Source organism: Anarrhichthys ocellatus, unplaced genomic scaffold, assembly GCF_004355925.1.
Source record: "Anarrhichthys ocellatus isolate YVR2014 unplaced genomic scaffold, GSC_Weel_1.0 scaffold6, whole genome shotgun sequence".
Lineage (NCBI taxonomy): Eukaryota > Metazoa > Chordata > Actinopteri > Perciformes > Anarhichadidae > Anarrhichthys > Anarrhichthys ocellatus.
The window spans coordinates 10,052,668-10,076,888 of record NW_022280036.1 but is presented as its reverse complement, the minus strand read 5'-3'; the positions used below and the strand labels follow the sequence as shown (position 1 = coordinate 10,076,888).

General features: G+C 40.8%; 2 protein-coding genes across 4 annotated transcripts; both read right to left on the bottom strand.

Moving 5' to 3' along the window:
• Nucleotides 1–132: 132 nt before the first annotated feature.
• Nucleotides 133–5,045, bottom strand: tmem9b (TMEM9 domain family, member B). The gene is made up of 5 exons (XM_031846010.1): nucleotides 4,822–5,045; nucleotides 4,076–4,167; nucleotides 3,868–3,976; nucleotides 3,568–3,702; nucleotides 133–1,539 (listed from the first exon to the last, which is right to left on the bottom strand). Exons 1-5 carry the CDS (start codon nucleotides 4,891–4,893, stop codon nucleotides 1,384–1,386), a joined length of 564 nt encoding a protein of 187 aa, XP_031701870.1. The 5' UTR covers nucleotides 4,894–5,045; the 3' UTR covers nucleotides 133–1,383.
• A 1,068-nt stretch (nucleotides 5,046–6,113) lies between these two features.
• On the bottom strand, nucleotides 6,114–24,170 carry scube2 (signal peptide, CUB domain, EGF-like 2). 3 transcript variants are annotated; one of them, XM_031846390.1, is made up of 23 exons: nucleotides 23,972–24,170; nucleotides 23,389–23,508; nucleotides 23,002–23,127; nucleotides 22,664–22,798; nucleotides 21,581–21,706; nucleotides 21,355–21,471; nucleotides 20,448–20,537; nucleotides 19,517–19,633; nucleotides 19,280–19,402; nucleotides 18,510–18,626; nucleotides 18,223–18,345; nucleotides 17,799–17,915; nucleotides 16,560–16,649; nucleotides 16,300–16,422; nucleotides 15,371–15,538; nucleotides 14,809–15,015; nucleotides 10,716–10,886; nucleotides 9,399–9,566; nucleotides 8,776–8,937; nucleotides 8,440–8,637; nucleotides 8,022–8,174; nucleotides 7,822–7,901; nucleotides 6,114–7,177 (listed from the first exon to the last, which is right to left on the bottom strand). In XM_031846390.1, the coding sequence occupies exons 1-23, from the start codon at nucleotides 24,057–24,059 to the stop codon at nucleotides 7,031–7,033; spliced, it is 3,066 nt and encodes a 1,021-aa protein (XP_031702250.1). In that variant the 5' UTR covers nucleotides 24,060–24,170; the 3' UTR covers nucleotides 6,114–7,030. The 3 variants fall into 3 exon arrangements, with proteins under 3 accessions (XP_031702250.1, XP_031702253.1, XP_031702252.1); XM_031846393.1 differs by having other exon boundaries at nucleotides 14,809–15,012; XM_031846392.1 differs by having other exon boundaries at nucleotides 23,389–23,505.
• Between the last annotated feature and the right edge of the window lie 51 nt (nucleotides 24,171–24,221).

Here is a 24,221-nt window from a genome sequence, read left to right as displayed (position 1 = left end):
ATGTTGATTTCATCAAACTATAGAAATTGTGTTCGTGTCAATGCAGACGTGCGTAGTGGAAACTGGTAAGCAGATTGTTTAGCTGGTCAGGCCTGCAGCTAATGTAAAGCACAAAGACATCTCAACAAATGCTAGAATCACAAATATTACATCAATTTATTTCAAAGTTAAAGGTTTAACATATACAATAGTTAAGAACACTTCCATAAGTCCGTGCACAGCCCAACTACACACACACACACACACACACACACACACACACACACACACACACAATCAACTCCCTTGCACTCAGAATTAAACCACTGCCACACTAATGCTGCCTGATAGACAACAAGGACCTTCACAGTGGAACTGATGTTAGACCGAGCACATAGAAGTGCCAAAATAAAGACTACTCATTCGATTTGTTTAGGCAGTTGAAGAGAGCACTGACTTCAGGAGGGTCTTCAACAGACGAGGATCAATAGCACAGCTACGATTACTATGACATCACCAAGAGATTGCATCGATTCCTGCAACGAGGTTCAGTGACACTACTTTGCGATACCAAATTAAATGTGAAGCGTTAAATGATGGATTTCACACCAGTTACCAGACATGAAACATCATGGTAGGAATGAAGGATTCAAAACACATTTATAAAAGATTTGTTATAAAACATGCGTTTTTGAAGAAGGCTGAAAGATTTATATTGTACACTTTTTCCTTTCTCCTGTGGTGAGAGCAATAGTTTCAAATTATATTAGTTTTTTTGGGTGTGGAAAGTACCCACCAGCTACATGTTCAGATCATGACTGCAGCCAGGAGGCTGCTCTAGTTATCCAGTTCACCAACATCTGGATGTTTTACTCTGAAAGCCAGTAAATGCTTGTGAATGTGAAAGACTTGCCAGCTTTGGACTGTCGGGACTCCACCTGACACTGTGGCTAGAAAGAGTTGGAGAACGTTACAAAATATTCTCTTGAAAGATTTATTTTGATCTCACATTTATTAAGTCTTGCCCATCAAATTCTTCACTGCAGATTTTCTGGTGACTTGGCGCTTCTTCAAACCAGACCGCAGGCAGAGAGTAAATTCTCCTTTTGGAAAAATGCTATTTAAGACTGTTCATTCAAGATTGTGCAGAAATTAATTCACTGTGATCTCTTGTGCTGCCTGCAGACTAAATAAGAGTTCCCAGCTTTGATCGTACATTTAACAGGGACCTCTGCTCGACAGATCCACATCTCCTCACCGTGTTCACCTGGGAAGTGTCACACTGGAGGAGATACAAACCACAAATGAGAGAAAGGAAGTGATATAAATTGAGGGCTCTGTCACAGTGATTTTTTTTTGTTTTTTCTTTTTTGCTCGACCAGTAACTCTCACTCGCAGGGCAGTTTAACTGAGAACAACGTGACGGTCGAACACAGACTTCCTCTGTTCCTGGACCTGCCTCCTCCAGCGCTGCTGGGCATGCTCCACTTTGTTCAGCATGTTGGGTCGAGAGTGCGAACGGGACAGAACATTGTGAGCGTTGGCAAAAGGCTGCTGGTCCTGAAAACACAGAATGGAGAAAAAAACACAACTACATGATTAGCCTAAAAAGGTCATAGGTCAGTGGGTCATTTATAGGTTCATCTTGTAAGACTAGGGAAATGGGAAATGCACAAACTACCTCGTTAAATTCCTTTTTAAAACAAATTAGACTTACATTTCCTCATGTGTTCTTTATTCTCTCTGTAAAGTATTTTGTAACTTGTTTTGAGTGCTATGAAATAAAGTCACCATTGCTACTCTCAGAAGAGCACATAATAAAAGTAAAGGGAGGAACTAGATTGGGAGGATCACAGCCACAACTGACAAATGTGTTGAGGAAAATAAACCAAGATTATCAGTTGGGCAGCCTCTCTGTATCAAAGACTGACTAAACATTACAAGCCCACCATTTCCTCTATAATTAACGGAGCAGCAGTACTTGCCCCTCATACTGGTTTTGCTTTCTAATCTCTCTCCTTTGTTTTGGTCCAGTGACAAGCGACAAATAGTCTAAACTTTGGGTGAATTCGATATTTGGAGTACTTCAGTCATTTAAAGCTTTCTCTGGCAGTTTTAACAGCAATTTTCCTATTCTGTTGCAGTGCAACAAATACAGTAAACGCTAATAGCATGTCTTCCATTATTTCCTAACAAACAGCTTAGTAACCTCTACTTTTAATTTAACAGAAGTTAGACAGTGTACCAGCATCTATCGAAATGTTCACACTAACCATGGAAAACATTTCCGTGCTTACTATTGCTTAATCACATTTTCACAGCAAAAGCTTTGTTAGGAGAAACCTCTCATGAAACGCTTACTCTTACTCAGCAAGTCAGCTGCAAAGTCAGCTGCAGTGCCCCCCTCCCTCCCTCCCTCCCTCCCTCCCTCCCTCCACTCAGGCAAAGGCTTTCATTGTTTTCCTTTGTCATATCTAAAATACAATATCTAAAAATTGAGTCGTACTGGAGGCCACATTGATTTACTGCTCTTTAAATGCACTTTCAGCATTTATATTTAATGGTTTCCTGAAATAGGCAATAGTGCAAATGATAACTATACCAGCAACTGGATTACAGTGAGAAACATGAGGCTAAAAATATGATTATGTTTTGGAACTCAGTGCAAAAGTGAGATTACACTAAACCCTCAGTTTACCTAAAGCTAGCCAGTGATTCGTTTTCTTTTCTACTCGCTTATATGCGGTAATGGGAACCGGCATATTTTACACTCATTATATTTCAATGTTTACCAGGAAACCCGCTTCATGTTGCCTGAGACTGCAAGAAAATGTGTAGAGCAGTCTTTACTGCCTGGACAAATTCTAGAAACAGAGTGGAAAATCTGTTTGTTTCTGATATATGCCTAAACATGACCTGCCACTGTAAGAGTGCATACATTGTAAAACCCTTTTGGGTTGAAAATTAATACAAAAATACATTTTGGAAACAGACTACTGTTTGGCTTTGGCTTTAATCACATGACCTGATAAAGACACCTGGTATCTCATTTAATGAAGTTTAAGAATCAGGTTACATGCATGTACGATGTATGATTACGCATGTACAGATAGTGTGATGTGAACAGAAAAGGGTTGAAGCTGCCTGCATCGAATCACTCGTCTTGCAGTTTCTTACAGCTCTTTGCCTGTGAATGTGGTTTCTAATGGATCTGTTGCAGAGTGAGATCACTCTCTGTGTATGGAACCAGTATTACCACACAGCACTACTTGAAGGGCCTGTTTGGCTTGGTGTAGCTGCTGTAACACTCCATTAAAATGGACATTTTCATGTTTATTTCACCTAAAGATTCAGTATTATGTGTTGTGTCTTATGTATAATTTGAGACATATGAGATTAGATTTTACCCATAAAGGATGAATCCCATGTGACATGTTGTGCAAAGGGAGGTTAAAGAAAATATAATGAAATTCTCATGACAGGAAATAATTTAGAGTAACTCTCTTAGTACCAGAATTACTATAATATAAAAAGTATTGTATGTTAACAGTGAGTTGCAATGCTAAAAATATCAAGAGGAACAAATACCCCAACTTCATCATCATTTTGGATAAGCTGCGAGTGTCCAAATAGACGCCTCTTCAACATGGGCTCCAGGAGAGTCAGGTAGACCATGTAGAGCAGCAGCAGGCCCAAAATGGAGAGGTATATTATGATGGTGACCTAAATATTCAGAAAGATTACCGATTGGTTTCCTTTGAAAGGATCCGAACACATAAAGCACAGTGAATAATTGATAATTAATACAATCAGTAGGTGGAGCACAACAGTGAATTAAGTGACAATACAGATACAAAGGTATTAACAATCCTTTCAATGTGAACTTACCTTAATTGTCCCCGAGCTCCTCTCTTCATATTTACACTCGCAGCGTAAACAGTACGCCTCCACATCCTTTCCGTCAACCGGCATCGGTTGAACCACATGGAGACAGTTACTGAACACCGAGAAAATAACATTAACGAGCTAGTAGGAAGCAGGAAATGGACACTTCGTGTCATTCAAGGAAGTGTGATGACGCATCACTTTTGCATACCAGTCTTTAAGAGAGACATTTTGTTTGTAAATCTGACCCTCGATGTCTCTGTACGGTGGACAGATGCATTTACAACGGATGTCTTCAGAATTCTGTAACAGATCACATACATCATAATGTTTTCACTTCACACATACCTGCACATTTTGCTGGTAACACACACACACACGATATGTATGTCATATTTACTTTCTGTATTGATTTAATGGCCTTATTGTTCAGTCTTGTGCTCCTTTACTTTAAAATTGCTATTATTAGAATTAAATGAACAAACTCATAACCTTTGTTTTGATGCCATCCATACTGTACATTTTCCTCTTATGTCACATCACGCAGACATATTGATCATTAAATTGGTTATTGATTGACAAGCAGCTAAAGATGATGTCAGCTGTTAGCTTCTCTACATAAGTAGCATTTTAGCTACAGTATAAACTCAGGTGTCAGTCGGTTGGCCACACCAAGCTGAAAGTAACGCGGTGTTATACAACAGTCCGTGGGGCTTATAAGGCTTATGATGTTGCGTTTTGTTTAGCTAATGTTTGATGTAACGTTAGCTTTAGCAACACCTGCGAGATCGTTTATCTGAGCGTCACAGGAACGTCTCAAACTCAACAGTTTGCAGAGCTAACGTTCATCTTTTTAGGGAGATTTAAAGAGGTGAGGATTCAGTTTGATAAGCCATCATCAGAGTGTTCTCTCTAACGCCAGGTTAGCTAACCTATGCTAGTAAAGATTAGCCTTACCTTCGCTGTCACTTGGTTTAAAAGCACAAAACAAGCCACAGAGAAAGCCTGGAGAAGAAACACAGACTTCATCTTTAACGTGACAGTCTGTAACAGATTTACAAAAAACTACCGTTCAACACCAGCAGTGCAAATAACAGCCTAACTGTCAACTTTAGCCATCAAGCTACAAATAAGGTAAACACCAGCCCCCCAGCAGCTGACTTGCAGTTTCCGGAAATGGCGTTCGGTTTCTGCACACGCGATCACTGAAAATGAGTTCGCGACTGTGGAGGACAGAACATGACTTAAGTATAAATAAATAAATGTATAAATAAATACAGGAATAAATGTTTAAATACAGAAAGAAAGAAAGAAAGAAAGAAAATAATAATTAAATGCTGAAATAAATAAATGCTGAAATATGGAAAAAATTGACATAATTTGTCTCCTGGTTCTTCTGTGCTGGTGGGTTTGGGAAGCTCCTCACACACACAAGAAGCTGTCAGCAGCTCTTTGAATATGCTCAAAAACCAAGAAGGAGACAGACGGTTCAGGCTGAAAGAGAAATAATAATTCTAAAAGCTTTAAGGTATTTCATTTATTTATTAATTTCTGTATTTATACATTCATTTATACATTTATTAATGCCTTTTTTAAAAGAAACTACCCCTTGGTTCGACATCGTAGCAGACAGTCGGGGTACCAAGCGCTAGTTAGGCGACAATCAAGAGGTCTGTGGGAAAAGTGGGTTGAAAATCTGCATGAAATAGTGTTCCAAGATAGGATATGGAGGAGACATAACAGGACATGAAATATACATAACATGTATAGTCATTATTGCACTTTATATTTGTTTACATGTATTTACACTACCTTTACGGCCTAATTATATCTAGGTTTAAACTACTTGTATTTATATTTACCTATTATTGCACTTCATGTTACACTATACGTTTATACCTTCTCTTGTGTCTTGTTAAATAGTTGCAGTTTCCTTATATTCGAAATTATGTAAATTGTAAAGGATATACAAAAGTCACTTTACCTTAATATCTAAAATAAGTAGTTCAATGGCAGTCAGCAATTAAAACGGAAAGGAGTGTGATGTGTATGTCCAAACACTCCTTTGGTGCTGAGTATATTTTAACTTTAAATTCATGTCATGTCACAAACAGTCATGGTGTGTATGTGAATGAAATGCAATAAACAATTAAAACGTTGTTTGGTGCCATTAAAAAATGATAAATGGGGAAAGGCAATACAAACACAAAATATGTTTCCTATCTTTATTTACAGCATATTAGATGTACAAAACCATAAAAAATATACATACATGTGTCATCTAAGACAGGCGAATAGCTCAATTCTATTTTACAGGACTTTTCATTTCTTTTCATGTACTCTGAACAGTTCTCTTTGGTTGCTACTAAACAGTATAAAAATACATTGATGCATACTGGTGTCATTTTTTCAGAGCAGCAGCACTCATCCACACACCTTGGGGCATCATATACAGCATGAGCCACCAGAATTTGCAGCAATGCTTGACTGTCAAAAATGTACGTAGTTACTTCCATACATTAGCGTTTCACCTAAACCTTTTTACATCATATACAAAACATTCATCAGAATAATTGCTTTTGTGGTGCCACTACTTCTTAAGTAGTGCTAATGTTCCCGAGAAAACATTTGTGCTATATTTGTTTCAGACATTTAGCAGTATTTCTTTCAATTAAGCTCTACCTGTGAAAGTAGCCTATGTTAAAACTAGATACACACTCTATATATATACAGCATCACTGACAATCAGTATATCTGTTTAGCTACAGTCTCTGTTTTTTTAAATGATTCTATCAGCAAATGTTTCACCATGTTGGCATGTACATCATTGGATCCTGAGATTGTGACTTTAAAATCTAAAGTCATGACAATTCTTCTGTTACTTATTTAAAAGACGTTTCCAAATTTCCAAACAAAGTAATCCAGATCACCATCTGAGGATGGCCATGTAGGTTTACACTGTAACACTTTATCACCGATCATTTCTCCCTCTTTAATCTCCACTTGTCCACTTTCTCGTCAGGATTAGTTTGAAGTTCACTCTAGTGTCACTCCATGTGAAAACAGATAACTACAGAATATTCTTAAAGGCGTCAGTGGATAAAACAGATACTGTGGCCAGTATCTAGTCTAGGGGTTTTCATGAAATATCCAGTAACCGCCCATTCTAAGGGCGAAGGAATCTGAGGACTTTGGAGCGCAGGAAGCGGATGAATGATTTGGGGAACATTTCTCTTGACTCTTGTGCTGTATAGTTGAAGAAGTTCTGTGGGTGAGCCAGAACATCAAACAACGCCCTCATGAGTTTCTTGTCCTGATGAGGAAATGTATTGCATTAATGGAAAGCAAAAAAAGCATATGATACAGTGTGCACAAGTCTCCAAAAGAGGGCACTACATGCTCACTGGACCTCAGAACTGAATAATGAATAAACGGAAACACAAATCAAGTGGAGGATAGTACTGATCTTAATAATCAATAATGTCAACGACTCAGATGGGGTGCCCTGGTGGGAACCATATCATTGTAATGTCACTGGGTCAATGTCTGCCCTCGGTTCTCTACTGTCTGCTCTCTAATAAAAGCATTAAAAAATATAGAAATACAAGTCTGCTGCAGAAACCTTCTATCTCCTCTTGTTTTCTTTTATTTCTGTTTTGTTCCTTCTCTTTGTGTATTGTACATATTTTTCTATTTTAGGTGGATATTGATGTCAGGATGTAGCATTTTATTACATTTTATGTTTTCCTTGGTTAGTGAGATGACTGAAAGCTATAGATTAAATATTAAAATATATATATTGATTTGCGCTATTTAAAGACATAGTAATCAAACACTGTTTGATTGCCATTCATATTTACTATTGTGCCAAATTATACATTAAACATTGTAAAATGTCAGTTAAGTTAGAATACCCGACACAAAGACCATAAGTGCTCCTCGTTCGTACCCACATACCTTTAGAATTTCCTGGTGATTCTCTGAAGCGTATAATCTTCCATCTCTGACTATGTCTTCGATCAATTCTTGGTAGTCCTCTGAAACAAATAAAGTACATAAATGAGCTCATTGATGAGAACAAACAAACAAACCACATGTGCATGACAGTCTGGGGTAGCAGCATCATAGTTATAGCACAAAACATCATTTCTTCTTACCATCGTATGTCACATATGGGACCTGGAAGCCTTTCCCACTGTTTCCCTCGTTGGACCTGAACTGTATCCAGAGCCGCTTGGAGCGTGAGGTGAAAGCGATGGGACGTTCGTATGTCTGACAAGTCTCGTAGGTTGTCACAGAGTTGGAGAGAGCTGTGAAATGAGGATATGAGCACATAGGGTGGTGTCTCTAATTAGCTTACAATAATTATTGAAAGTAATGAGTAATAACATAATGACATATTATGTTGGTTGTCCTTGGTAACAGTGACACCCGCCGAAGATATTTTTATATAATTTTGGCCGCCCTGGTTTAAAAAAAACTCAAACACTTAACCTTAAGATAATAGTTAAACTCTTGGTGGTATAGTTTTTGTTAATTAATAGACTCACACAAACACACACAGTTAAAACGTACAGCTCTTTCTCATTACTAAGTAGTCTCCGCACTCGTCCTCAATAGGCAGAAAGATTTCTGGGACAACAATGAGGATCCTGCGTTTGGGCGGTGGGTTGATGGTCCAGGTGCATTCGACATTGGCTGGGTAGTTTCCCGGGTAGTTGGGGGACTCGATGAAGCCAGTAAAATCTCCAAGCTCTCCTCCACATTGGCGGTCTGTGAAGTGACACAGATGTGTCAGACAGGTTTTTTTTGTTCTTGGTGCAGCAAGGTGAATTATCTGGAACTGAATCCCAAATTTCATTGTCTATGTGTACATGTTTCAGAGGAACTACGGCGTACCGACATACATACTTTTGCATTGCATGAAGTTAGTGGAGCCATCAAAGTCGGTGGTGGTATTTCCAGGGCAGGTGACGCAGTAGTTCTGCCCAAACTCTCCTTGATACGTGCCTATGGGGCAGCGGATGCAGCGGTGTGTGGTGGTGTTATAGTAATGTCCTGGAGAGCACTGGACTGCAGGAGCCAATGACAGAGATTGAGGGCTGTTAATTGATACATAATGCTCCAACTATTCAAAACCAATTAGACTATATGTAAAAATACACTGTCATCAAGCTAAAACGAAAACGTTTTCCTCGAAAGGTTGACATCTAAGAGGTGCATCATATTAATATGACATGAGTGCCTAAATGTACAGACAATACAACAGCTGCAGAGGGCGGCAGAGTGCCTGTCAACACCCAAAAGAGCTCCATAGTCTCAGCAACCACATGATACTGTTGTGATGTAAACCAAAAACACAGATGTTTCAATTTATCAAATAAGTTTGACAGGTTTTCATAAACTTCATCTGCTCCAAAACAGCCATCTAATCCCTCCATTCATGTTAAGCCAAGAGATACGAGAACACTAAACCAAACTGGAGTTATTTGTATTTTACCCCAAAACAACATTAACAGAGATGACTTTCACACCTTTAGTCTCACACTCCTGAAAGGTAACAGCACCACTGCGCTTGGTGACCAGGTTCCCTCCACAAGGGAAGCAGGTGGTGCGTCCCACTTCTGGCTGGTACGCTCCCAGTGGACAGGGCAAGCAGGGGAGGAAGCCGTCATGAGAGTACTGACCTGGGGAACACTGACCTGAACACACAAGCATTTGGTCAAGAGTGTGACCTGTAAGACACAGCACATTGTAACTCTCTTACAAAACTTATAGAGCTTCATCACTTGGATTTGTTATCTTTGCTATTTTTCATGTTTAATCTAAGAGAAACTATTCTCCCCTTCTATTAAGATAAGATACAGCAAGCTAAAGCGAATCTTAATGGAATGATGCCATGTTTTATCTGCAGTGCATAACTCAACAGAGTGTAACTCCTGGGCGACGAATACAAACTGGGAGCCAGTGGGAGTTTGCTGATTGCTTCTTGTTGTTTAGTCTGACAGAGGAGATGGGATCTGGGATTCAGCCACAAAGTGACTCTGATAACGGCACAGGAGGAGACCAAAACATGGTGGCTCCCTAAGCTATTATTCCAGACTGAAAGAAGCCAAGTTCACCTTTTAAATTCAAATACATCTTCAACATCTAAGCTTGAGTTTCTTTGGCTTTACACAAAGCAGAACATCTGCCGGGGAGAGATCTTTATCGATGATCCACTGCTTCCTGTGTGGCTCATATTCACGAAGTAGTTATCAACATTTTCTGTCCTTCTGTGCCTTTATCTGCTTTTTGTTTATTTGTTCCAGATTTAACATTGTATTTACCTTTGGCTTTTGAATTTTAAGATATTTTCGTTTCATTCTCCCGAACAGTTTTTTTCAAGTGCTGCACAATTTAAATTATTGTCACTACCAACAGGATGAAATCATAAAAGCCAGATTAAAAGATTTCTTTCTCTTTAATATCTTACCAGGAAAGAAAAACTTTCAATGATCTACAAAGGAATAGTTAGACATTTTGGGAAATGTGCTTCTGCGCTCTCTTGTCCGTTCTTAGATGAGAAGATCGATGCTGCTCTCATGTTTGTACGGCAGCAGCCGGTTAGCTTAGCTTAGCTTAGCACAAAGACTGGAAACAGGTGTAAACAGCTAGCATGTAAAGGTAATAAAAATCCACCTATTAGCACCTCTAAAGCTCCCAAAATGTCAAACTATTCTTTTAATGTGTTTATATTTGTTATGCTCTTAATTTCACTTCGGATGTTCACAGTCAGGTAGTGAAAAACTGGGCAGTAAGTACTTACAGTGAAGGTGGGTGTGATTTTGAGATAAATGCAATTGTCCTACCTCCACACTCTGACATGTTTCGAGCTCCGGCCACCTTGGAGACGTCTCTTCCTTCAGGTCCAGGACAGACTTGACAAGACATCTGTGCCTCTTCGTCCTGATACGTTCCAGATGGACACAACACACACCTTCCCTGATCCCCGTCGTAGTAAGTCCCAACACTGCAGCTCACTAACAGACAGGTGAGGAATGACACCAAGATAGATTGAAGGTTATTAATTCAATGATTTACTTGTCGCATAACTCACACACACATGTGCATGCCTGACTGTAAACAGAGAAGATTTTAACGATAGGGCTGCAATGTGTCTCCAAGGAGCTGCCAAGCTTGGGTTGTTAGTCACATGGCTGAGACCTGATTTTGTTTTAGTGCTAATCATATCTATTATTCTCTCAAAAACAATGCTGTGATATAAACAAGGTGGAAAAACACATTTAAGTATTCAAGCTGGTGAAATCAAACATTTTCCTCACAAACCGAACACAAAACACTTGAGCAAAAACACCCAAAACAGACTGATGTGTCTGAACTGTAATTTACACCAATTTTAGCAGCCAGATCAGTGTCAGTAAGGGAGACAATGTAAAATGCAGACAGGAATCAACAAACATAGCAGTATACCCTGTGGCTACACATAATCAAACAGTCCTAACTACATTGTAGATTTACACTATAAATACAGCAGTTCAATTGCAGGACAAGACCAATAAAGTAAAGTAACCCAGACTTCACACTTCAGCTGCCAAGTGTAATCAAACAGGGCCGTGCACATAGTTGAAACATATCAACACAATGAAGAGCATCCTTAACACATCAAAGGCTGCGGGTGATCAATTTAACTGTTGACAGATTTGAGAGTTTTACTAGCACGGCAATGACATCACTGATGAAATATCACTGACCTTGACACAGTTTAGCATAGTGTACGCCGGTTTACTGGAGCTTTAAATGCAGCAACTGGATAAAATAAAAGCGTCACTCAGTAGGGTACCTCTTACAAAATCACTTCTGTGTCAAGATTTGTCACACTATTTTTGTTTTTTACCAAGGTGTCTTCTGATGATCTGCTCATTCTCACGCACAAACTCCTTTGAAGGTTTGGGACTAGTAACCAGGACTACGATCGTATGACAAGATACAATCATTATTGTGTTCTTTGTAGCTTACGTATATTGGTTGTATGAACCATCACGTAGATCTTCCATATTAGCTTTAGGTTCAAGACACTAACACACAGTGTAAGCAAATGCATAGGGACACATATGTGTGCAAAGACCCAGCATTAAGCTGTTAAAATGCTTTTGCGAACCAACTTAATACAGCCATACAAAATCACTGAGACAAGAGAGCTCCAACCCTCTGCACAGCTGCCTTTATGCCCCACATCTGACGCGTCCTAATACTTGATACAACATGGCTGTGCATCAGGGAGGAACTTCTAATGCTACCATAAGCACACTCACCTCGTTTAAAAGCAAACACAGAAGCAAATCAAAGAGAGTATTCCCCTCAGATCTCACAAAAGTGTCAAGTCTTGATTAAAGGGACCAAAGCACAGCTTTACTCTGGTTCCTCCCATTCAGAATGATGCCTGTAATTAATTTTGGGAATTACTATCGTCTGTCTGATAGTCTCAAGAACTTGACTTGAAAACTGAAGCTGATCTGACATAAGAATAACTCAATTAAATCCCAGGCCTTTAGCACAAAATGTGCTTCAGTTGTAGCCTCTAAGCGGCCTGTAAGCAGAGAAACCACTATCTCTAAAAGCCCGACACACAAAAGCCTGAACGTAGATCCATTATACGTGGCTCAGCAAATTGTTCGATTTTCCTCTAAAGAAAGAAAATGTAATTCTCTCAAGAGCAGTTCATTTTTTGAAGCCTATTGTTTGTTCTGAAAGACCATGAGGAGCCATCGTTGCATTGTCCTCAAACAGCTTTTATTTGACAGAGGGAAGCAGTGAGAGAGGAGAGAGAGTGAGAGTGAAAGAGAGAAAAAACCTTGAAGCCTTTCAAATGCAAAGAACGCTTCTATAGAGTCCTCGAATTGATGGCCCCAAAGAGGTTTAAAAGACCTTTCACCTCTATTCAAGTCCCCAGTCTTTGCCTACTTGATGACATAGGAAAACACTACGGTATCACAGTGGTAAGGAGCTGAACCCAATAAAGGGGGTCAGGTTTCTGAAACCCCCCATTCTGCTTGGCCCAATCGCTGCTCGCGCCCATCAAGCAGAGGCCCAAACAACTGATGCTAATTGATTCCCATGGTGTGGCTGAAGTCAATTCTCTTTAGCAGTTTAGTGGCTGGGGGTCATGCAAAGTGGCCCCAGCTGGGAGGCAGGGGGGACACAGCACTCAAACTGCCAGCTTGAATCAACAGCACTTCCTAAACATCTTCAGTGTTAAAACAAACACGCAAACAAGTTGACTACAACAGTCAAATAGACATGGACGCGCATGCATCTCTGCATCGATATTTATCTGTTCGCACTTGTTTTACGTTTTATATAAGTATTCATTCTGATGCAGGCACATGCTAACAATTATCAACAGTACAAGTAAGCATCCGGACAACAAAATCTTTATATGATTAATAAACTAAATCATGAATGTGTCTTATTCCAACAGAAACAACGTCCTGGAACAAAAACCGACGCAGTCACCAAAACGAACCACAGCTTTACAGAGTGAACAGAGGTGAGAGAATACTTTCTCCAAATGCACAGAAGGCTGTGTTGTCATCTCTGAGGCAGAGAGAACAAGCCTCCAATGGGGTTTTCAATGGAGTGGGCAAACTGAAAAGGACTAAACTGCACTCCGAGCTAAGCCAGAGCGGGAGGTGGGGGAGGAGGGGAAAAAATATAGCTCCTTTAAAGAGCTGGAGGTTAAGAACAATGCCTTTCAGCCCCCCTTTCCCCCTCTCCCAAATTACATGTCTACACCCCTGCCATGGCCAATAGACTGCTTAATGTTGACCTGAAAGCATAGCGGGGGAGTTAAGGAATCAAGACACTTAAGATCTGTCGAACTGAAAGATAGAAATAATGAACAGGAGCAGTTTAAATCATGTCATCACAGCTCAGCGGTTGAGTTACTTTGATGTTAATGTAGAGACCCCAAAAATATGGTGTTACAGGCGGGTAAAGCTGCTGATTTTCTTTCAACAATCTCAAGAAACAACGAGATAATAGTAGTTTCTGACACATTTTGGTCTCCAGTTACACACTTTCGTCAGCCCTGTTCTTCAGCGGTTCAAAGGAGGGAAACAAAAACCTTAAACACACGATAAGAGTTGCTTGAGGTTTACGAATGATCTGGGTCTACGTCAGATTCAAACATCCTCAACATTGGTGTGCATATATCGAACCAAACGCATACCATTTGAATAAATATTTAGACATCTCAACAGAAGAAAGGCACCAGTTTCCTCTCTCTGATATAAAGGCGGCGTGCAGCAGGCAGCAAACTTACTGTGAGGCCCGAAACTAGGGGCACACGGTCCCAACAGCCAGAGAAAACACATACCAGCCTTCAGCTCTCAAACACGGACAGTGTGCGGCCTTTTTTAATGAACATTTTCTACATCACAGGTTGCATATAAAACTCCAACCGAGAGGCAACGGCTACCGAGAGACCTGCCATCAGCCCTCATGTTACACTGTTATCCCAGGGAGATGCTGGAAGATCTCACAGCTTGGAGGGCCAACAACAGCTTCTCTGTTCCTCCATGCCAGCTCGCTCTCCCCTCCAACCAGCTCATTACAGCATGTCTGCAAACCAAATATGGAACTCATCTGGCCAACACCTGCTCCAAATCCAATCATTAAACCAGCTTGTCTAAATATATCTCACTGGCATGTACCGTTTCAATTGCTTTAAGACATGAGTCTACGAGTCTACTGTGTGTGTAGGGCCTAGTCAGAGATTTTGCTGCCTTTGTGTTTGGTGTGACACAAGTGGTTGCATCTGCACTCTTGAGAGATTAAAAGCATCAATGTATCGAGTAGACGAGATGCCGGGCTGAATGGCGCATGTCCCGACCACAAAGGTGTCTGTGTTGAATAACAAGTAAATACAAAAATCAAACTCACCACACTTCCTGCCCACCAGCACCTGTCCAGCCACACAGTGTCCTGGCAGCTCTGCCGGTTTGCCCAGACTCTTGGCGAGCTCGTAGTCGGACCCGGCAAAGTGCAGGTGGAACTGTTCCCGGTTGATGGACTTCCTCAGGGTCCTGATGGTCTTCCTGAGCCTCTTCTCTGAGCGTCGGCGCACACAGTTCAGGTCACAGCTCTCTGCTGAGAGAGGCATTATATTCCACCACTGTTTCCACAGCTAAAATGTCATAACCCACACCTATCGGAAATTGTACATTCATGCATGGATGCTCGCATGCTTGCCTCGACATTTGTACAAATGCACCATCAAGTCAAGGGTAAATTCAAACCAGGCCAACACTTATGGGGGAATTCAAGGACATCAAACAAAAACAAATTGAGTCCCAACCTTGAGCCCACCACCATAGCCAAGTCAAAACAGGAGATACTTTAACAGGTTGGTGTGTTTAGTGACAAACAGACAACAGCGAACGAAAGATGGAGAACAAGAAGCAAAGGTTGCAGGCAGGCAGAGGGGAAGCGCAGAGAGACCAACCTGTTACCTCCTCTAGGTTCACATCCAGCTCAAACTCAGCTGTTATTGAGGAGCCGTCCTCCTCACCAGCTTTCCTGCCATGGCGGCTACGCATTCGCTGGCCGGACGAGGAGCAGCGCAGGCTCACGTAACTGAACTGGACATTTTCAGTGAAGAGGAACCTGCTATCTGTGGACATGGGAGACAACCACCCCCCCCCAACAAACACACGACAGCCAGCAGACACACACAAACAACACACACAATCGCAAAATTGTTAAAGAAAATTATAGACAATATTACAGAAAAGAAACAACTAATTTCATTGTTGATAGCAAACGCCACACCATACACAGACAATCACAGTATATATATATATATATATATATATATATATATATATATATATATATGCGGTTAATGTGATAATATTTTTTGTAATGTAGACCGGAAAGCTTAAAAAAGTGATGAGATGTCACAGTGACAATTTCCTTTATTCAAAACAATTATGTGCCCTTTCAGTGACTATGAGGGTCGTAAAAGACCATGCCAAAAGCCTTTGGAGAAGCAAAATGATCCTACAATCGGAAACCCATTTGATTGATGGCTAGGTCAGACCCAACTGAAAGGCATGCTATGGCTAATTACATCCTCCCCTGTCACAGTCAGACAAAGTGCTGCGCGGAGACATTCAAGACACTCAAAACCACATCACTTTCCCCACAAATTTCTTTCACATTTGCCTTTGGTTTTTGGTTTACTTTGAAGCAGCCTTCAGGTCTGCTTTATCTTCTAAAGACTGTGGCTTTAGATGCTGGCAGCTCTTGGTAAACCCTAAATGTGTTTTAACCAGTAACATGAAGGAGCTGTAATTGTAATCCTGGTCTATCTGTGATCTAAGTCTTGTGTTTGGAGGCATTGTTATGTTTGTTGTGTGGCAACCTCTGTACCTGAGTGTGGTGAGTTTAAGCTCTCCTTGAGCTTCTCCTGACTTCTTTTTAAGTTGCATTTTGCAGTGCCAGACTTGAAAGTGGCTGTGGTCTTGATGCGTGGAACACTGGCCATTTCTGGACCTGCAGGACAGAGGAACAGAATGTTGTTATTTTGATCTACTTACATATCAACTGCAAACAAGCGAGTTGTTCATGAGTTAGGGTTTTGTGTAGCAGAGCGGAACGTAAGATGTAAATCTGTGATGTTTTGTACTTGCCTAAGCAATGCAAGCCACTGTTGTTCCTTTGTGCATCAGCCAAGCAGGGCAGAGGCATTCCACAGGTCACCGTGTAGGAATCCTCCGTCCCTGCAGACACACAAGAGGCCGTGACACACACACACCAACACAGACAAAAGTTAAGGCCACAAAAGCCAAGTCAGAGAGAGTAAACAAGCAGCGTGTAGGAACATGAAGAGCCGCTCTTTAGACTGTTGTTGAAAACTAGATCGAGAGCAGCTTGACTTAGCTTCTAATTGCGTCTCCATTAGCATGCTTTAGCCATGCTGCTTCATATTTTAAAAACATAGCTGCATCAGACGATACCTGACCTCTGCTGTGCCATGCTGTTTGGGTCTTATCGTGCCAAAAAAATCTAATGATGCACCTGACTGAGTCATGTCAGCTGATTGGATCAAAGATGTCGCAGACGCCAGTTTTTTTATATCAGCCTCATTGTTTGCTGTGCTTTGTCAGAGCTTTTTTGAAGTCCATTCACCTTTTGCAATGTTTCAAACCAACCGAACCAATTTACATTTAGACCAACATTTATCAAGTAGAAAATTAGTACTGGTGACTAAGTCAAAAACTGACAGGATTAGTCAACACTTTCTGCAGCCGCTTCACAGTGACATCCTTCCAGCAGCAACCTCCTCACCTTTGGTTGGTAACAGGGAAAAAGTGAGTCAGTGTTATGAACTCTGTGTCACCTTTAAGGTTGCAAAAGCACAGAAACAACTTAAAAGATGCTTTGTGGTATACCGTTCAAGACTGTTGAACTTCTGGAAGGCTTTCAATCTAAAACCGCTATTTGAAGTGGTTGGCAATGGTTAGCCATCAAGGGCTAAATTGATGCTCAATCAAAGTTAGTCTGAATCTAAATTTGGGTATTTTTCTGCACTTAAAACATGGAAACATGGCAAGAGTGAAACTGACGTCATTGCAGGAACAAAAGTGTAACAAAACTGACAGTGACTCCTGTGTTATAAAAGAGCTAGTGTATGTACAGTTTGTCGGTGAGCTTTGGTTCATGAGAAGAAAACACTCAAACAGATGATGGATCCTCAAGTGGTGAGTAATTTGACAATTAGTGACAAGTGACTGTGCAAACCATGAACCTCTGTCATCTGTCACCATGGGAAGCCAAACCATTTCCTTTGCAGTACTTGTGCTATGGAAATACAGTTAGAGGTAAACAGGCAAATCATATTATTGGGAGATCTGGCTCAATCAACTCACCACTGCTGATGTGAACTTGGGACTGGCAGGTGAGGAAGCAGCGGTCCCCTCCCTCCTGCTTACTACAGTTCAAGGTAGGCTTAGAGGGGACTTTAGCAGGTGGGAAACCCTCAGCCTCTAGATGGAAATCACAACAAAACTCCAAGGTAAAAAAAATAACACTTTTGATTGTAACAAGGAGGAAGAGGCTCAGAAGGTCCAACATCCTGACAGCACCAACAGCATGGTAGCATTGTGGATGTTTTACTCAAGCACAAGAAAACCAAGTGACAGAGAATTAAAGAGAAAAAGAGAACAGAATTCAAAGTACCTCCTGTTTTTGTCCCCCAGGTATTCGTCAAAAATGTGTGAGGTCACACAATTTTCAAAAAGTCAACAGCACTCAACAGATGTGCCTCTTTTATAGGAAGAGGCACTGGCTTACCAATGCAGTCCTTTTTGTTCCAGTGTAGCTTATAGCCAGGATGACAGAAGCATTCAAATCCACCCATGGTGTTCTCACAACCCTGCTCACAACCACCATTGTTCACGCTGCATTCGTTTATATCTGAGAGGAAAAAAGGAAAATGATTATTATAATTACAAGGTCCATTCGCCCAACACATCAATGACGACTTTGAAATGCTTTTTCGCCTAACACATTTCTTGAGCACTTGTGTGTTACGCTCAAGTTGTTATGTGTATAGCTCCCTCCACCCAATTCAGACTCACCTCCGCAGTGGGCCAGCCCATACATGGTGTAGCCTTTGTTGCACAGACATTGAAAACCACCAGGGGAGTTCACACACGTGTGATCACATGTCCGCTCAAAAAAACACTCGTCTATATCTGTAATCAAAAGCAGGCAGGTGACATAATAGCAGGGCAGTCAGTTGCAATCAGGAGGGATTTCCCACCCACAGACACACATTTACATTTGACCGTGAATTTTCACACTCAGCGAAAGGTGACGTGTACGCTACATCAGGAAAAACAGCGCTGGCTTTAGATAGTTATTACAGGTTAGAAAGAGGGCGGTGTTTCATTGATGTAATTGTAGTTAATCAGGTCAGCATCATTAAAGGCATCGACTCTGATCCAAAGGTTAACAAAAGAGTAGCCTCAAAAACAAAAATCACAAGAAAGGAAGCTGACTGACTGAAACCACAATATCACACACAATGTATGTCTAATGGGAAAGGATAGCTAAATCCCAGAGAGGGGTGATGACATTATTATAATTTTCTGATGTTTTATAGGTTTGGTTCTGGTTGGTTGTTTATAATTAAAAAAAGACGAGTTTAAAAAAACTATATTTAAATGCATTTGACTGTTCATAACTTCTGTGGTCAGAAAAGTTAGGTCTTTTAGAAAGGATGAGGTAAAAAAAAGTATGTACGCAGATCCTAATGTCTGCTAGTGTATTTATGAAAGTCTCACTTTGTCCCAGTCTTTGTCAACTGTCCAGAGTTTGAATAAAACAATTCAAGAGCCATTTATACCTTGACAAGAACGCTCATCTGTCAGCAGCTTGAAGCCTTTTCTGCAGTTGCACTCAAAGCTGCCGATGGTGTTCCTGCAGAAGTGTTCGCAGCCGCCGTTGTGAAGCTCGCACTCGTCAATATCTGTAGGGGAACAGGTGATATCCTGACATGCTATACAAATCCACTAAGTTAAATCAGTGTTTCAAAAGACCGCTCCCTTCTGTGGATACTTTTTTTGTGGACTGGCAGTCTGACCTTTGCATGTTTTTCCATCCGGCTGCAGTGTGAAGCCGACTGGGCAGCTGCAGCGCACGCCTGTGGATGTGTCTTTACAGGTGCAGTCGCACCCCCCATTGTTCAATGTACAGGTTTCTGAAATTACAACACAGTGTGAATCTACATTAATGACCTTCCTACTTGTGAACAATGCTGCGTTATTCCTCAATGTCAGACACTAGATCCCTCGAAAAACATAACCTTGATTTTCTGAACAAAGTGCTTCAAAAACACCTGGACTGCATGTAATATTACAATTATACAGTTTCTTGCTTAGATTTTGAATTATTGTTTGAACACTTGCTTTGAACACTTAAAGCCATGACAGATATTGAATTTATATATAGTATCTAATATTGGTTCAAACATTTTTAAATGCTGATGGAAACAGATAAATGAGGCTCTAATGCATGGTTTGTATGGTGCACAGTTGTATGTTTGGATGTAGGGCACATCCATACACTGGTCAGGCAGATGTTAACATCTAGGAATACCCTTACAACATGTTTTATTCATAACGCAGGGCAAGACTCTGAGCTCACATGCTAACCATGTACTTGGTAAAGTGCCAAAGTTCTAATGTTTTACAAGTGACCCAAAATCACACAACTGATAAATACTTACTATACAAGAAAAGATTCACACGCTGCCTTTCCCAAATGGAAGGAAAACGTGAAATGTACCACACTGTCACAAATGCATATTTTCCAGGGGGGAAACTGGGGGAGAGAGAGCGAGTGTGTAGTCATTTCACAGTTTGCTCAAAAGACTGAGGAATGCATAGCTTTACTAGACCCAAGTCCTCTCCCCTGTTTAACACCCCTGAGTGGTTCTTGGCAGCTCAACATGGCTTCAGCAAAAACCCAGATTTCAAGCTGTACGCCTCTAAATGCAGGAGAGAAATTATTACCCATTAACAGCCTTCGTTTGACCCGTTTGTCCACCTCAGTAAAGGAAGTGGCGTTGTGGTCTGCGGGCTCGGTGGTGGCTTCATCTCGTTCTGTGACACACAGAAAAAAACAATCATTAATAGATTGAGAATCAGTACATGAATACACTACATTTCCCAAATGAAACACAAGCACCGTAACTTCCATATTGGCTTTAGCTCCGGGTGTTGGTCACCTTTCAGTAACCAGATGCATGTTTACACTTGATATATTCAGCCTGCACTGGTGTGCGTCAGATAACACACCAGATCAGTCAAGGGAATCTTGTGACATTGCAGTGATACGCCTGGACCTCACACACAGTGCTGCTGGAAGGAGAGATATTATCCATTATCTGCCGGCTGATCCTTATCCCTCATAACCATTGTGTAGAAAAATGCACACTGCCTAACAGGCTGACTGACAGAGAGAGAGATGTTTCCAGTTACTGTGTTTTCGTTGAAAACTACACCTTGGCTTTGGGCAGAAGTCTAGTTTTGTTTTATTCTTAACAGAAATTAAAATTAGGAAAAAATTGTTATCAGACACAAGAAGAAGAACCCCAAAAATGTATCATCTTTGAAAACTTCTAGATCTTGTTAGAATTTGGAATAATGTTTGTGTGAGTTTGAACAATGTTTGGCTGCACAGCATGACGATGGAATGACTGAGCTACGGTCAGTTGGATTAAAATAGAATTTATGACTGCACCCATCAAAGGATAAAAAATATGCTTTGTAAGGGGGACTCTTAAAAATGGATGTCAGAATATTAAAGACAACAGAAGATTACAGAAAATGTTTAAAGATGTTGGTGCAGCACTTTGTCTTACGTGGTTTTGCATTCCCAATGTTGAGCAACAACAAAGTCAGCAAACAGTGTGCTTACCTACACACGACCTCTTGTCCGGTTGCAGGTTGTACCTGACGTGACACCTGCATATGGGGCCGTTCTCCGTGTCCTCGCAGGTGTGCTGGCAGCCTCCGTTGCCATGGTTACAAGTCACTGCAGGGGGGTCAACGACATGCAACCGTAAGACATATTAGCAGTGCAACATTTGAGGCCAACTGTAGGCGTGTAGCGTGAAGTTAGCTTCATGCCGTCGAGCACGTACAGATGCAGCCTCTCTGGTTCCTGGCCAGCTCGAACCCTGGACGACACTCACAGGCCACGCCCCCTTTGGGTGTCTCTTTGCAGATGTGAGCGCAGCCGTGCTCCTTATTCATACAGTTGAGGCCCTCTGGGATAGAAAGAGGGAGAGAGGTACACAATGAAACTCTCCTACAGTGACTGACCTGCTACACACAAAAGCACACATACTGAGAGATTAGTCTGGCATCTTCAAAGACACTGATTGTTCTCACGCCTTACACAATCCAAAAACATCCACGTCAATGCGGTATCTTTTTTTTTACAAATGTGGAAAGCAGCAGAAACGTTTATAAAAGTACATTCTCTGAAGACAAAGCTTTGCAAACTCTTCTATTATTTACAACAAATTCAATAAAGCTTCGAGCAGAATCACCATTTATATTGATGGGTCACAGCTGAGTGGATAGGTCCACAGGGTTTAAAGAGGATGTCAAGACCCGATGGAGTGGAAAGTGCTTGCATTTAAGTTTACTTCAGTCAAGAAGACAAAACAAAGGCACTGCAGACTAATCTGTGACACAGACCACATAGACCCGAGTGTTGCAGTTATTAACTTATTTTGTTCTCCGGGACACAGATCCTTTTTCCCACAGCATGTTGCTGCTGCAGATAAAAGCTCAGTGACGGGAGCCAGCTTGAACCTGTCACCCTTCAGTGTGCCGTCGATCTTAGATTTTATGTGAATATTGGAGAATTTGCTTCATAATTCTGTGTCTGTTTTTTCATGGCGTAATACAACTAGCAGATACAAGCATCTACTAAAATACACACACACACACACACACACACACACACACACACACACACACACACACACACACACACACAATGCTAATTCAAAACCTCTTTTATAAATGAAATGGGCACTGTTAAAACTTTTACTTCCTCCAGACACTTTTAAACAGCATTTAAATTAGTGGGAGTGTGACTAAATATCCTAAATCTTTCTGAATTGTACTTTAAATACAGTACATCCGTGTTGTCAGGCTGACAGATGCAGGAATGGCTGCTGTTTACAGAACAAGTGTGCATGTTGTACACTCACCAACAGAGCGGTGGATGCATGTGTGCTGGTTGTCGCTGAGGAAGAAGCCCTCTTTGCAGCGGCACTCATAGCTGCCCATGGCGTTAACACAAGTGTGTTGGCACCCACCATTGTTGAACTTGCATTCATCCACATCTACAGGACAGCGGATTGTTTGCATTAGTTAACAGTGTTTACAAAACTCTGGATAAGTATTTGCTATAATCACAAATCAGTTTTCTTACAAACATTAAAGCAGTTTTTTCAAATCACATTTCAGATATAAATATTTAGACATCTTTTAAATCACTGCATGACGAGAACACGTTATATACTTAGTGGTTTAAAGATGATCTTACCGAGACAGTTATGTCCGTCGTGTGCCAAATTGAATCCGTCATAACAAGTGCAGCGATAATTGCCTGGTATATTGTTGCACTCATGTACACAGCCACCATTGTACTCCAAGTCACATTCATCAATGTCTGAGAAGTGAACACATACATCAATGTTCATCTTCTGATCAAAAAGTTAAATTCAAGAACTTTAGTGCAATAGGGGATGCATTGTGTCTATCTTAAAGAAATATTGGAAGACTAAATAAGTACAGATATCACAATTCAGAGATAATACCACAATGGATTAAGAAATGCATCCAACGTCTGTGATTCCACTTTGACACTCGGATGTTTTTTTCAAAACAATATATGAATGTGAATCAAACTGTTCAACAAAAAGCTCATTACCTTCGCAGTGTTTTCCATCTCCTTTAAAACCTGCTTTACATGTGCACTTGTATGAGCCTTGGGTAGTCTGACAAATAGCATCGATGTGACAGCCATCACTTCCCTCTGCACATGGATCTGCTGAAATCCATATGGATCTTATAGGTCATGATTACCAAAACACATTCAAATAGTCTAACAAGTCAAATAGAATTTAGCATTTACCACACATGCACTTTTAAGATTGTCATGTTTAGTGGGAATGTATATTAAAGAAAGAAAGAAGACATTTACCACTAAAGGAGATTTAAGACTAAAACATAAAAGTCTCTGATAATAACAGTATCCTACAGCAGGCAATTTGAAAAAGCTAGTGAGAACTCACCTGAAAGTTACTGAGAGTTACATACAATACAAAACTTATTTTACAAACGTATGTGTACTGGGAGCACATCAGTTCCCAAAGTAATTGGTTTAGAAACTAAACGAAATTGAAAAAAAATCACCACTGTGGAAACAACAAGAGCGCACTCCTTAAAGCGTGCGTAAAGTAGCACTCTCCACGGAAACACAACACACACACACACATGCACTACAGTCCCACCTCGAATATTTGGAAGCGCTGCGCTTTGGCGACTATTTAACAAGAGCAAAAACAAACAAAAGTCCCTTGCAGCCCCAATAGCTCCCATGGTGATATGATCCAAGTTTAGAGGTCTTCTCAAAAGGACGCGTACGCACTGAAGTCGTGAGCGAGCGTCCGCCTCATTTTCATTCTAGCCTGTCAATCTGTTTCACAAGGGGCTTTTGAAAAGAGAAAGGAGTGAGTAAGTGTGTGTGTGTGTGTGTGGTGT